Source organism: Octopus sinensis, linkage group LG1 (assembly GCF_006345805.1).
Source record: "Octopus sinensis linkage group LG1, ASM634580v1, whole genome shotgun sequence".
NCBI lineage: Eukaryota > Metazoa > Mollusca > Cephalopoda > Octopoda > Octopodidae > Octopus > Octopus sinensis.
The window spans coordinates 108,578,450-108,593,136 of NC_042997.1; the positions used below are offsets into that span (position 1 = coordinate 108,578,450).

The window sequence follows — 14,687 nt, forward strand, 5'->3', positions numbered from 1 at the left end:
GCTGGGTGCTTTTAACATGGTGCCGGCACGAGCACCTTTACACAATGCTGGCATAAGTTCTTTTTATGTGTCACGGACTCTTGTACACCAATCCTCTTTGCCAGGGGAGGGACTGGCCTTAACGCTTCCTCTGTAGAGGGTTTCCTGGAGTACAGCAAGGTGCCAGGTATCTCGGTCCTTTGTCATCTTGTCTGAAAGGTTCATCCTTCATCCCATGTCTTCCTGTGTGTGGATGTTTTTACTCACGTCTTGCTTTCATATAGCAACTTTAAAGGAAACTCTAAGCCAGTGTTTCATCACTTTTTCCTATATTCCATTCCATTTATCACTTCACCATCCTATTTCCACCTCTCCCATAATAAAATGTTGTCTTGTATACATGACAGCCTCATATAAATCTTCTGTACAACACTATTACATTACATTAACAACTTTATATTAAAGTGGTCTTTTAAAGCTCTTATACTAGTCTTATATGTAACACTGTTGCATAACATAAAAAGCCCTTATATTGAACTAGTGTAACATATATATATAGCATCATTTATTAATATTAGCAGCTTTTTATTAAAGTAGTTTTGTGTACAAAACATTAAAACATAGCATCAAAAGTCCTTGTATTAAAATAGATTTGTACCTAGCTTCCATGCCGGTGGCATGTAGAAGGCACCATTCAAGCGTGATCGTTACCAGCATCTGTGCCGGTGGCATGTCTAAAAAGATTCGAGCAAGGTCATTGCCAGTACCGCCTGACTGTCCACCGTGCTGGTGGCACATAAAAGCACCCACTACACTCTCGGAGTGGTTGGCGTTAGGAAGGGCATCCAGCTGTAAAACCTCTGCCAGATCAAGATTGGAGCCTGGTGCAGCCATCTGGTTAACCAGCCCTCAGTCAAATCGTCCAACCCATGCTAGCATGGAAAGCGGACGTTAAACGATGATGAGGATGATGATGACAACTGTATATCATTAAAAGGTTTATATTAGTCTTGCTTACATTAGTATTAACCTGACGCTAACAGCTCTTATCTGAAAAAATGTTTTAAAGGCATAAATAATTTTACATGCATTTTGCATAAAATTAAATGCCATTATTATTAATTTAGCATCCTTTCAATCCACATGAAGGAAAATAAATCTCACACAATAATTGTGTGAATGGTGATAAAAGAATTTTTCAGCCTTAAGATCCCTTTCCCCATTGGAATCATGAAATTTCTCCACAGTGAACAACTGCCAGAGAAAATATTCCAGTTTAACATGAATGGTTCAGTTGTTATTGCTGTTTCTTTTACCATTTTGAGATGAATTTCAAAATGACAATTTCATTTTGCACTCTTTTTCTTTCTTTCTTCAGATTTGTGACTTTGGTTTGGCTCGAGTAGCAGACCCTGACCACGACCACACTGGATTCTTGACCGAATATGTGGCCACTCGTTGGTATAGAGCACCAGAAATCATGTTAAATTCTAAGGGCTACACTAAATCTAGTATCCTTTGCCTAATTATTTTGTGATATGTGTCTACAGACATATGCAGAATAAAACACTCTTTCTCTTGCTTTGTATGTGTGTATATATATGAGGGGCGTTCAATAAGTAATGCACCTGACCCACTTCCCATAGCAGTAGAGCATCGACACTTGGCACAGTTATTAGTCTTTTCCTACATAGGAACTACCCAGAGTTATGCATTTCTCCCATCGTTTGATACAGCTCTGGAGACAGTTTTTGTAGAAGACCCCAGCTTGGTCCTCCAACCACAACGTGACTTCAGAAATCAAGGCTGCATCATCTGGGAAACGCTTTCCTTTCAAAATCAACTTCATGGCTGGGAAGAGGTGAAAATCAGAGGGTGCAAGGGGAGGAGTTCATAGCTGCACGCCTGTGCTTCTGATCTGGTGACACGCGAGTTGTGGACCGGAGCGTTGTCCTGCAGGAGGAGGATGCCTTTGCTGATCTTGCCCCGCCTCTTGATTTTGATAGCTTCTCTTAATTTCCTCAAAAGTGAAGCATAATAGGCTCCTGTAATTGTGGTACCCTTTGCCAGGAAATCTGTCATTACTACTCCGTCCTGGTCCCAGAAGACTGTGAGCATAACCTTGTCAGCAGAGGGCTGCACCCTTGCCTTCTTTGGAGGAGGTGAGTCACAGTGCTATCACTGCATTGACTGGGCTTTGGTCTATGGATCATAGTGATGGACCCAGGTTTTATCCTGTGTGATCAGTCTTTTGAAAAATTTTGACTCATCTTCTTGGCACATCTCCAAATTCATCCTCGAGCACTCAACGCGTTCTTGCTTCTGGAAAGGTGTGAGCAACCTGGAAATCCATCTGGCAGACACCTTTTGCATATGCAAATGGTCATGAATGATAGTTTCCACAGACCCGGTACTAATCTTGACCTTATGGGCTATTTGGCGAATAGTTATGCGTTGACCTTCCAAAATGGCAGCCTCAACTTGACGGACAGACGTCTCATCAACGGCAGAAGGGGGCGACCAGATCTGGGAGCTGTTTCCACAGAGTTCCGACTATGTTTGAATTCACAATGCCAGCGTTATACAAGGTCATATGATGGGGCATCATCACCATAAGTTACTTTCATTTCATCAAAAGTCTCCCGTGGTGTGCGTCCTTTCAAATACAAAAACCAGATCACTGCTCGACACTCAACAGGCTCCATTTCACACTTGACTCAGTTCAAGCACCTGTAAATCAGAAACCACAATTAGTTCAGAGCTGTAATTCGCCACTTAATCTATAGAGGTATAAATAAGTGCACAACTCCAAGTGGGTCAGGGGCATTACTTATTGAACGCCCCTCGTATGTGTGTGTGTGTGTATATATGTATACAGAGTGCAAGAATTATATGAGGACATATTTGGTAATTAAATAAAACAACTCTAATCTGGCAAAGATTGATAGAATAATCTCATAAGATTATTCTATGAATCTGCCTTTAACCTCAATGACCGCTTCAGTGTGGAACCAGAATTGCTGACATGCCTGCGCTAAACGGTCCTGGACAGGCAGCCATCAGGGAAGCCATAGTATTTTGAGAAAGTCGATTATTGTCCCTTTCAACCATGCTTCATGATATTTTAATCTGATGAGTTTTGGGCCCAGAGGTTGGATGTTACATGATTAAGATTCTTTGATTTCTGTGAGGTTTGTGAGAAAGAGGCTGAATCTTGTTGACAGACATTTAAGCCTTTGATTGCATACTTCATCCATCCAGGGCTTAACCCCTGTCTCCGGCACCATAACCATCAGCATCAATTCTAAGATCCCAAAGAAAGATGTGTGTTGCTTTGACGGCTTTTGTTTGGGCATCTAGCTGTAGAAAATCTGTCTGACCAGTGCAAGCATGGAAAAGTGGTCATTAAAATGACGAGGATGACACACATGTATATGCCTGCACACACACACACACACGTCATCCTTTGATGTCCATTTCCCATGTTGGCATGGGTATGGCAGGATCTGGATAGCTGCATCAGGTGTCTCTTTTGGCATCGTTTCTACAGCTGAATACCCTTCCTAGTGCCAACCACTTTGCAGAGTGTACTGGGCGCTTTTTATGCGGCACCAACATGGGTGCTTTTATGTGGTGCCAGTACCTGCAGAGCTGCCAGGTGGCTTGTAAGACAAAGACCCCTCAGATGATTCAGGGAGTGGAACAAAGAGAAATGACTGTATGCCAGACGAGAGGTTGGAGGTTATGTATAAAATATTGATTGCTTTGATTATGCTAAATTTATTTCATATATCTGTATAAATCTGTTTGACTAAAGTATAATTTCAGCTTGCTGTGAATAAAGTTAAATTCCTTAACCTTTGATCAGTCGATGTCTGGTCTGTTGGATGTATCTTGGCAGAAATGTTGGCAAACAGACCTTTGTTTCCTGGAAAACACTGTATCCTTCTCTTAATTACCATTGTTTAATTAATTTGTTCATTTAATTGTTTCTTTATTACCCACAAGGGGCTAAACAGAGGGGACAAACAAGGACAGGCAAACGGATTAAGTCGATTACATCGACCCCAGTGCGTAACTGGTACTTAATTTATCGACCCCCGAAAGGATGAAAGGCAAAGTCGACCTTAGCAGAATTTGAACTCAGAACATAACGGCAGATGAAATATGGCTACACATTTTGCCTGGCGTGCTAATGGTTCTGCCAGCTCGCCGCCTTAATTTATTCATTTAATGTCACGTTATATGTGTTTGTGGTGTAGAAGTTGTTCACTCTGCAGCCGGGCAGTCCTATGTACAAACCCATAGCATGACATCTTGGCTGTATCACACGGATTCTACTTGAGAATTAGGTTTAGGGTTCAGGCGTTTGTAAAATATTCAGCCATTTAGCCCTTAATTTGTTCATTTAATGTCATGTTACATGTGTTTGTAGTGTAGAAGTTGTTCACTCTGCAGCCGGGCAGTCCCATGTTCAAACCCATAGCATGGCATCTTGGCTGTATCACACTGATTCTACTTGAGAATTAGGTTAAGGGTTCAGGCGTTTGTAAAATATTCAGCCATTTAGCCCTTGCCAGTTGTTCAATTGACAACCCTAACCCTAACCCATCATCACACACCCACACACAATGTATAGATGGTGGTAATCAAACCCTGTGTTTGCTGTTCAGCTGTAAAAATTATGCTAAGCCCTACATCAAGATGATGGGCCTTGTTAGCATTTGTGTGACACCTTTGATGCACAAAAACTGGTGAAAAGGTGCATACGAGATTGCTAAAATACTGGAATTGACACAACTATTAAACTGATATTTTTTTTCTTTTTTAATAGAAATTTGAAACAAAAAGAATCACAAGAATCTGTTTATAAGAATCTTTCAAGAGTTCTCATGACCAGGTTATTGGTGGAGTTAGAATGTCCTGCTTATTGTGGTTTCTTGATTTCTCACCAACTTTAGCAACATGGACAAATGAGATTTGTGTGGTTAATCACACCAGTAAATATTCCTTTGATGTCCTGTGGTCTTTAGATAATTATTGACTTGTTAGCATCAGAAAGATTTTGAGATCCTTGAGTCTGTTACTCTAATGACTGGGTTATTTAAGTTGGTTGTTCTAGGATCCACACTAACATAATTAAACTTGTTGATGTGTCTTGCAAAGTACTTAGTGACCCTGTCAGTACTGGTGCCATGTAAAAAGTAGCCAGTCCACTCTGTAGAGCGGTTGGTGTTAGGACAGGCATCCAACTGTAGACACCATGTCATAACAGACAATGGAACCTGGTGTGGCTCCTGTCAAAGCATCCCAGCCATGCCACCCCTGCCAGCTGATATTAAATGATGATGATGATTATGTTTGAGCTTGAGGAATTCCTTTAACTCTGCCTCAAAGAATGAAAATTCAAACCCTTCCTCTAACATGATCTTAAAAACAGCAATGCACCATTACCCATCACTCAGCTGAAAGACAGAAACCATTCTTATGGTGACATATTTGATTGATTCAAATATACGGAATAATCGGTTCAATGTTCACAGTCTGCTAGTGATGGAAGCAAGGAAGATGGTTTTAAAACCCATAAGCATTTATCAGTTGAAAACAGAGGTTCTCAACAAGGGTCCACATAAGGTTTTTTTTGTTAAAATTTATCTGCAATAATTTAGTTATACTTCTATAATACACAAAATATTTTAACAATTTTTTAAAAATACAATTTCTAATTATATTTAATTATAAAAATACAAAAAGAATCTCTTTAAACAAGGAATGTTTATAAGGGTTCACTCAAGAAAAAGAGCAATGAAAGGAATGGAGGGGTGAAAAATGGTTGAGCATCACTGGTTTAAATACCGATTTGGTACATGTTTGTCTCTATTGATTCCTTCATCATGATACTTCAGATCTTGACCAGCTAAATCACATCTTGGCTGTACTTGGCTCACCCAGTGCTGAAGATCTGCAGTGTATTATCAATGAAAAGGTCAGTTGTTTTTTATTAACTTGTTTTAATTAATTAAATGCCTAAGTCGTTAATAAGATTACAAATATTTGTATTATTATTATTATTGTCATCAATGCATATTTATAGCATTCAGTTTGCTCTCTGATGATGATTTATTATTATTTTATTCTTGGATATATCCATTGTTTCAGACAGGATTTGATCTAAGAATCATTATTTGGAATCTAAAAAGACACTTTTAACATTTTATAATGGTTAAAGATTGAATTTTGGTTGATAGCACCATCTTTGTTAGATTAGATCTGGTCTTTCTTGTAGACCTAACCACCTATCTAGGTTATTATTTGCATTTCTTTCATGTTGAAATCTTATTTAAGGCTTGTAGGTTTGTTCTTTAGCATTTAAACCAACCGTTTTTCCGCCAAAATATTATACCTGTTCTATTGTTCAGATCAACAAGATTTGGCCTCTCACACCTACCCTACAATGTTATCCTAAAAATAAACCATCACATCAAAACCCTGAAGCAGCAAGATAATCCATGATTAATTCAAGACAATGTGAATAAATAAGGATTACGTTTGACTGAGTCAGCTGAATAGTAAAGGGTTCAAGCAGACCTTTAGTAGATATGATAGAATGTCATACACTGGATAGAAGTGATTTCCAGCTGACTTCTTGACAGGGTTTAAAGTCCCATAACATATATACTGTAGACATACAAGGTGTTGTTCAATCAACTGTTTTTCCTGCTGACCACCACCATCAAATAATGAAAACTTGGTTTTGTGCTGTCAACAGTTTCGAACAGAAATAATTATTCTGTAGTTTTACATCTGTTTCTCCATGCTGGTATGAGTTGGATAGATTTGTTCTTCAGTACAGGGGAGAACAAACATGTTGATGTCTGTCTATTTGTCTTCAACATGCATAAATATATAATATATATATATCACCATGATCACTGTGACCGACCAGGCTATCAGATATTGCTACACATTGCTGGTCACAATGCGCTTTGCATTGTTTTAACCTTCAAATGACGCCACCCTGCTGGCTAAGCGAGCAGGCCAACAGAAGAAAGAGTGAGAGAAAGTTGCGGCGAAAGAGTACAGCAGGGATTGCCACCACTCCCTGCCGAAGCCTCATGGAGCTTTAGCTCAATAAACACTCACAATGCCCGGTCTGGGAATCGAAACCGCGATCCTACTACCGCAAGTGCGGTGGCCTAACCACTGGGCCATTGCACCTCCACATATGCCTGAAAATTTTTTGGGTGGGTGGGGGTGCTAATCAATTACATTGACCCTGAAAGGATGAAAGACAAAGTCAACCTCAGTGGAATTTGAACTCAGAATGGAAAGACAGACAAAATACCTCTGAGCATTTTGCCTCATGTGCTAAATATTCTGCCAGCTTGCTGCCTTAATCAAATGAAAATTAAAATTAGTGTAAAATTCTCTGCAATAGAAATATTTTCTATTTTTATCTCAGCTGACCACCACTTAATAATGTCCATTATCATAAATTCTAGTTTTGTTTTCTTTTTGTTGCTTTTCAATTTGGATGTGAAACCATTTCAATAAACCCTTTTTCCTTTGTCTTCAGGCTCGTGGCTATATCCAGGCTCTTCCATACAAACCCAAAATTCCATGGTGCAGCTTGTTTCAGAAAGCTGATCCTAAAGGTAAGCATTAGCAGCAGATTGTAACTGGTTCAGGACAGGTGTATTAATTAAAGACAGCTACACATATACAATATACAGGGAGTAGCAGAAATCAATTCCAACAGTGTATCCCCCTTTTACATGGGTCATCATCTTCAAAACCAAAGAAAACAAGCTGGGATTCTTTTCACCTTAATCTTAAAATATTTATTAATAAACATTTGCTTGGCCCTTTTTTTTTTTTTTTTTTGAGGGTTATATTTTTATATCTAGCATTGTTAGATCCATTTTGACGATTTCTGTTTCCTGAAAGTGTGAAGTGAGAGAGATCAACGATGATGATGATGTCGTCTCTGAAAGATTTCTTGTTCAATCAGTTGTTTATGTTGTTATAATTTTTAATGTTTCATTTCTTCCAGCTTTAGACCTTCTTGATAAAATGTTAACTTTTAATCCAAACAACCGCATCACGGTGGAGATGGCCCTTGCCCACCCATACTTGGAACAATATTACGACCCAGATGATGAGGTAAGTGAAGTCACACATCACAATTCCATCTAAAATAGAAACAGAACTTTTGTTATTGAGCTGAAGTTTGAAATGTTTTAACCTAGAACCCTTTAAAAACTGAAAGTTTATACCATAGAACCAGGGCTATTCTGGGGCAGGTTGCTATTGGAAGGGATAAAAAAAAAAAATGAAATCTAAATTCCATTATTTTTGTAGAAAATTTGTAGTGAACCCATAATTTATGTATTTTTAAAGGTTCTTTTTTTTAATGTCCACTATGCTCTTGGAAGGGCGTCCAGCTGTAGAAACACTGCCAGATCAGACAGGAGCCTGGTGCAGACTCCTGGCTTCCCAGACCCCAGTCAAACCATCCAACTCGTGCCAGCATGGAAAATGGATGTTAAACAATGATGATGATGATGAACTGTTAACCCAGAAATATTAAGTCTCTTTTGATGGTGTAAATGAGGAGTGAGTGATGGCTACGGATTGTGAAGTGCCATGAGGAAGAGAGACAATGGCCAGCAGCAGCAGCGAGTGACATCACTTAGTCCCCTTTGTTGTACTTAACCAATATTAATAGGTTTACATCTAATTTTATTTAACTGAATTAGATTACTACATTAAATAATAGTTTCTGTAAACATCACCTGTATCACTTTTTCTTACTTTTTCTTGTCCAGGTTTGGCTTATATCACAGTTGGTGATAACTCTCCTTGTGTCACAACTCCATTTCACTTGATCCAAGAAACATTTTCCCCCCTTTCAATAAATGCCATAACTATTGTTTAATGTAGTAATCTAATCCTGTTAAATAAAATTAGATGTAAACCTATTAATACTGGTTAAGTACAACAAAGGGGACTAAGTGATGTCACTCGTTGCAGTGTGTATGTGTGTACGTATACTTCCTAAGGTGCAAGAGTCAACACTTTCAAACCTGGACCATCATCACCATCTGGTCGAGCTTGCCTGGACATTTTTTAACCTGCATACTCCATCCATCTTGGTCCTGCATCAGTTGAGGGAGGTCTTCAAGGAGGCATCCAGTGTCTCTGTTAAGTTTGATCTACATTGTGTACAGATGACCTGTTCAAGTATGACCAAGTTTTGGCATCCGCAGCAATGGGTCACTGGCCAGCTCTTGTTTATCTTGCCAGCCAATGTCCTGCAAAGTGCAAGTGGCTTTTCCTTATAATGGTGGCAACAGGCAGGAGATCGCCGTACAGCAGTTTCTTGGCGAGATGAGTTCTCCAAGATGCATTTAAGACTGCCCTTAACCCTTTCGTTGCCAAACCGCCCGTATTTACCTATTCATATTTAAATGGGAATATCAGAGCAAATCTCTTTAGTACATTCGTGAAAACACGTGATTATACTTCGTAAACAGTTCATCTACAGTTTTGTATAACGATCGACGTGTAATTTTAATTCCCTGAATTTTGGGAGATTTTTTTCCACATTTTTTTCGGCATCGATTTTTCTTCAACTTTGAAAATGGATAGGAGTTTCATGTTATCAAGCATTGATTCCGAATTGGAAAATTTGTGAAGCAAATACTGGGTACTGTTGTGGATTTAGTTTTTATACAGGGAAACTATTGTTAGTCAGCATGGCTTAGGGTACGATGTGGTCTGGAAGTTATTGTTTGAAGCGATCAATGCGGAAACAAACTTACGCAGAATGTAAACAAACACAAAATGGGAGTTCAAATTTCGGAAAATTTGTGAAGCAAATACTGGGTACTGCGTGGAATTAGTTTTTATACAGGGAAAATAATGTTAGTCAGCATGGCCTAGGGAACGATGTGGTCTGGAATTTATCACTTCCATACCATAACCAGGGCAGTATATTATTTTTTGACCGATTTCTTTAGTTCGGTCAAACTTGCGGTGGATTCCAGTATTTCACTTTATTCCACCTTTATGGTACACCTGTTGTGCATTAAATTCAACTGATGATATAGTGATGTGCACAATTCTTCTTTATCAAAATTTTGTTGCATACCCATTTGAATATTAGCTGATGATTCATTTTCTATGGTGATGTTTAAACAAAATTTTAATATTTTTACCTTTTGCTCAATTTACCTGTAATTAAAGTCACTTTGAGATAAAAGTTATGCAATAGAATTGATTAAGAACCCTTTCTTTAATTATGTTCCAAATATCACATTAATATGTTGATAAGTAAAAAAGTTAGTTATTTAATGAAACAAGCCTAGATTCATGATTATTTTAGAATTTAATTGAAACCCATGAGGGGTGTATTTTGGTCAGAAATATAGTAACGAAAGGGTTAATGTCTGGGTATAAGCTCCATCTAGCTTGGATTCCAGTTTTTGGTAAGCATCCAGGCTGTTGCTTCATATAAAAGGACTGACTCTACTGTTGCATCACATCACCATCATTTAACAATCACCTTCCATGCTGGCATGGGTGGGACATGGGAAAACAAATTCCTCTTGAGGTTGTCTGACAAGGCTTATGTGTCATAAACTTCCTGTTTGCGGTGCTAGAAATATTTTTGTATTGTTTTTGAGAACCACAAAAGCACAAATTTTCCTCCAGTCATTAATCAAGTGCCTTTTACTCCTTTCAGCCCGTTACTGAAAAACCCTTCACATTTGAAACAGAATTGGATGACTTACCCAAAGAGAAATTGAAATGGCTAATCTATGATGAAACTGTGCGATTGAAGCAACTTACTGAGAATGGAGAATATGATCCTGGTAAGGTGCAATCAATATCTTTCTAGGTTCTAAGACAAATACTTTGCTCACCAAAATGTTGGTAATCGTGGCCCTTCAGAAATCTGATATTCTGTTTTATTAGTAAATTTGTGTGTTGAAATAACTCTTTTGTCTTGGGACGGTCATTATGCCAATAATAATAAACATATGCACTGGTTTAATATCACTTCTTTATTGTTATTCAATTGGTTAAATCTCAAACCAACTAATTAATTGATCATTTGTTTAATGTGCTGGTTAAATAATCAATCGGTTGTTTGTTAGTCAAAGTCCTTTCGTTACTATTCAGTGACTAAAACTAGATCTTAAAGAGACAAGGAGGGTAAGTCATTGATGAGGTTACCAGTAGTGACAAAAAGATTTGACTAACAAACAACTAATTGATTGTTTAACCAATATGCTAAACATTTGATTAGTTAACTGCATAAATATTTAACCAATTGACTAACAATAAAGAAGTGAAATTGAACCAGTGCATGTGTTTATTATTACTATTAGTGTAATGAACCTCCCAAGACAAGATTTTACCTTACTTTCAATGGATATATTATGAGAGAGACAACTTCAGAGTTGTCTATTTTAGAGTCTGAGTGGTGCCAAGGCAACACAAGATGTAAATGAAAAGGTGATATGGGCTTCTAGAACCAGTTACATGTTGGCAGCAAATTAAATGAAGAATTTATTATCAAGCTTGCTGTTTCTTCTTATTCATTTTATTCTTCCAATTGTAAGTCCAGGTCAAGCTCATGGACTGTATCAAGATGAAGATAATTGTAGATCAGTCACTGCAATGTCCAGTTCTCTGTGTAAAATCTCAAAGTATTCCATAATTGTGTCACCTTCGACACAAAGTTGTCAGAAACCGTATCACTTTCTATGGCAGTTCAACTTAGAGATCATTTCAAAACCACCTCCTATGGCATGCAACATCGAAAACCGTTCTGTTAGCATATTGCCACTGAAAAACACACTGCCTTTATTTCATTTAATTTTGAAAATAATATTTATTATCTTCTGGTGTTTGGATTGTAAATTTAATTGAAATTTTGATGCAATGTCTTTAAAGAAGAAATTTGTATCAGAACCAAAGGCCTTGTCAGGTGATTAGGTATTAAAAGGATTGTCTGTGAGTCCGTGGTGCAGGCAGCTCAGGTGGGTTGGTGTCAAACGGGTTGTCAGTCTGTCATGGTCTTGGTTATTGCTTTATAAAAACACTGAATGAAAATTAAAAAACAATCTTTTTTTTAAAATGATTTCTTACCATTATTTTTCCTGTGACATTTGACAATCACAACATTTTCTTAATTTTTGTTTTCCTTTATAGATCCTTGATGAATGAGATCAAATGCTGTGGTTGTTGAGTTGCTGGCTCTAAAAACTGGGAGATTTCCATCTATATTTAGCTGTCATGGGGCCATTATCTTGCTGTTGCTACTGTTACTATCACTACAACCTAACTAGTACCATCACCACACCACATTACCTACCACCACCATCACAACTACTACTATTAATTATTACTACTACTACTACTGAAGCTCTAAACCACTGCTGACTGTCTTCTATTTGAATCTGCTGTAGCCACTTTGCTGATATCCGAACGGATTTGATCTTCACATGCATCATCCTCATCTTCTGCGACTGTACAGATGCCAACAGCTCACTGTGAACTGAACAGATGACAACAGCTCGCTCCAACCGAATTGACGACAACATCTGCCAGATTTCAATCGAATCAACGAGACGAATGGTGTTGAGGAGACTTCCACACACACACACTTTGGATTACATACTCTTGAAAAACTACAGAAGTGGAACCAACAGGATGCTGTGTATGTGTGTGTGTGTATGTATAAGTTTGTGTGTGTATATACACCTATGTATGTTTTTAGTGATTTCAGACAGTGAGTTATAACAATAGTTATATGTATATATATGCACACACATAAGTGTATGTGTGTGTGTATATATATATTTATATATATATATATACACACACACACACATACATACATAGACACACACTTAAGTGTATGAGTAACAGCAGACCAATAATAGTTTACAGTCGCAACACACACACACATACACACACATGTAAGCACAGTTTTTTTTTTGCATTTCATCTTTTTTCTCTTAATACATCTATATTCTTCTCATTTATGAACATCCTTCTAATGTACACACACACAGACACAAACACACAGTAGTAAAACTACATTTTTGATAAAAAAAAAAATAAAGCATTCCTTTAATAATATTATTATTATTATTATTTTTTTGTGCGGCTCAATACAGTGTGTTTCAGCTAATAACCCTTCCATATAAACTCTAATCATGTTCAGCTAATTAACCCTTCCATAAATATATATTATATCTACACACACTAATCATGTTCAAACCCCCTTTCCCCCACCCCCTTTATCCATGCCATTTCTGTACCTCGCTCCATCTCCCCCTCCTCTCTCTCTCTCTCTGACTCAACACTTTTTCTTGAATTACAGATGCATTTACATTCACATTTATGCATTTTCCACTGTGTGTGTGTGTGTATAAATATATATGTATATACACATGTATATACTTTCATGTGTGTACACATGTGCATATATACTGTTATATGTATGTATATATGTATACATATACATATGTGTGCGTGTATGTATAAATATATATATATATAGTATATAAACTGGCTGAGTGTGTGGGGTTGTGTTTATGTATGTTTGCTTGCCTGCAGGAATGTGCAAATACACACACACACACACGCTGACTCTCACACACACATACACACACTATAATTATTCACAGTTGAAGGAAAAAAAATGACCCAAAGTAATCTCTTTCTCATTGAACAACCACATTGTTGATTATATATACACGTGTGTATATGTATTGTTTATATATATACATGGGTATGTATATGTGTGTGTATGTGTTGTTAATTATATACATATGTATATATGTTAAGTTGATTATATATACGTATGTTTACGTATATGTGTATGTATAATGTGTGTGCGTGTGTATATATTTACATATATATATATGTATATCTCTATATATATATATATTATTTTTCTCTCTTTTTTCATACCAAAGTTTCTTAATATAGAAGTTGTTATACATTTTAAACATTTTGTTTTGTTTCAGCCTCTTGGTGTATCAAATTATAATAATCATAATAATGATGTAATGACAATTAGAAAAGATAAAGCCTCAAGACACACACACACACACACACACACAATTAAAATATTTTAAATACATACACACACACACACATGCCTACAAATACATTTTACTAATCTACACACAACATACAATAAAATTGTTTTACATACATACACATACATCACACACACACACACAATGTACATTAATGTTTTACACACACACACACATTCAATAATTTTGAGAAAAACAGAAATATTTGCTAGCTGTGATGAATTCATTGCTGCTTTACTGTTTCATTAGTATTTTTTAATTAATTCTTTTCTTGTCCTAATTGCTTCTTCTCCCTTCTCTCTGCCAATCTTCTTTCTGTGATGTCATTGTTTTAATTTTTTATATTTCCCTCCCACCCTGTCCCCCTTTCTTTGGTGTTGATATTTTTAACAGACTCTAAACAAAAACTCAATTCAAAACAAACTAAAAAAGAACAAAAAAAGAAAAAAGGACAAAAAAAATAAGCCCCCCCTGCTCTAGCTATTTGTTACCTTTTTTTGTGAGTGAAGAGGAGATTTTTCTGGGATCAAGTTTACAGTGTCTTTGCTAGAAATAAGTCCACTGTACACTTTATCTGTTGTTTTA

General features: G+C 37.1%; 2 protein-coding genes across 2 annotated transcripts in view; one reads left to right on the plus strand and one right to left on the minus strand.

The window, feature by feature from the left end:
- LOC115209072 (mitogen-activated protein kinase 1) overlaps positions 1-13,113 on the plus strand; it is a 96,891-nt gene extending 83,778 nt beyond the window's left edge. Inside the window, exons 5-11 of the mRNA XM_029777164.2 lie at positions 1,358-1,490; positions 3,848-3,919; positions 5,886-5,965; positions 7,556-7,634; positions 8,033-8,142; positions 10,727-10,856; positions 12,202-13,113. Coding sequence (XP_029633024.1) covers positions 1,358-1,490; positions 3,848-3,919; positions 5,886-5,965; positions 7,556-7,634; positions 8,033-8,142; positions 10,727-10,856; positions 12,202-12,209 — 612 coding nt within the window. The 3' untranslated portion in view covers positions 12,210-13,113. The remainder of the gene's footprint in view (positions 1-1,357; positions 1,491-3,847; positions 3,920-5,885; positions 5,966-7,555; positions 7,635-8,032; positions 8,143-10,726; positions 10,857-12,201) is intronic.
- The window catches only part of LOC115217158 (probable 18S rRNA (guanine-N(7))-methyltransferase), a 38,658-nt gene continuing 31,816 nt past the window's right edge, over positions 7,846-14,687 (minus strand). Inside the window, exon 12 of the mRNA XM_036503667.1 lies at positions 7,846-8,171. The gene's annotated coding sequence lies outside the window, so the exon portion shown is untranslated. The remainder of the gene's footprint in view (positions 8,172-14,687) is intronic.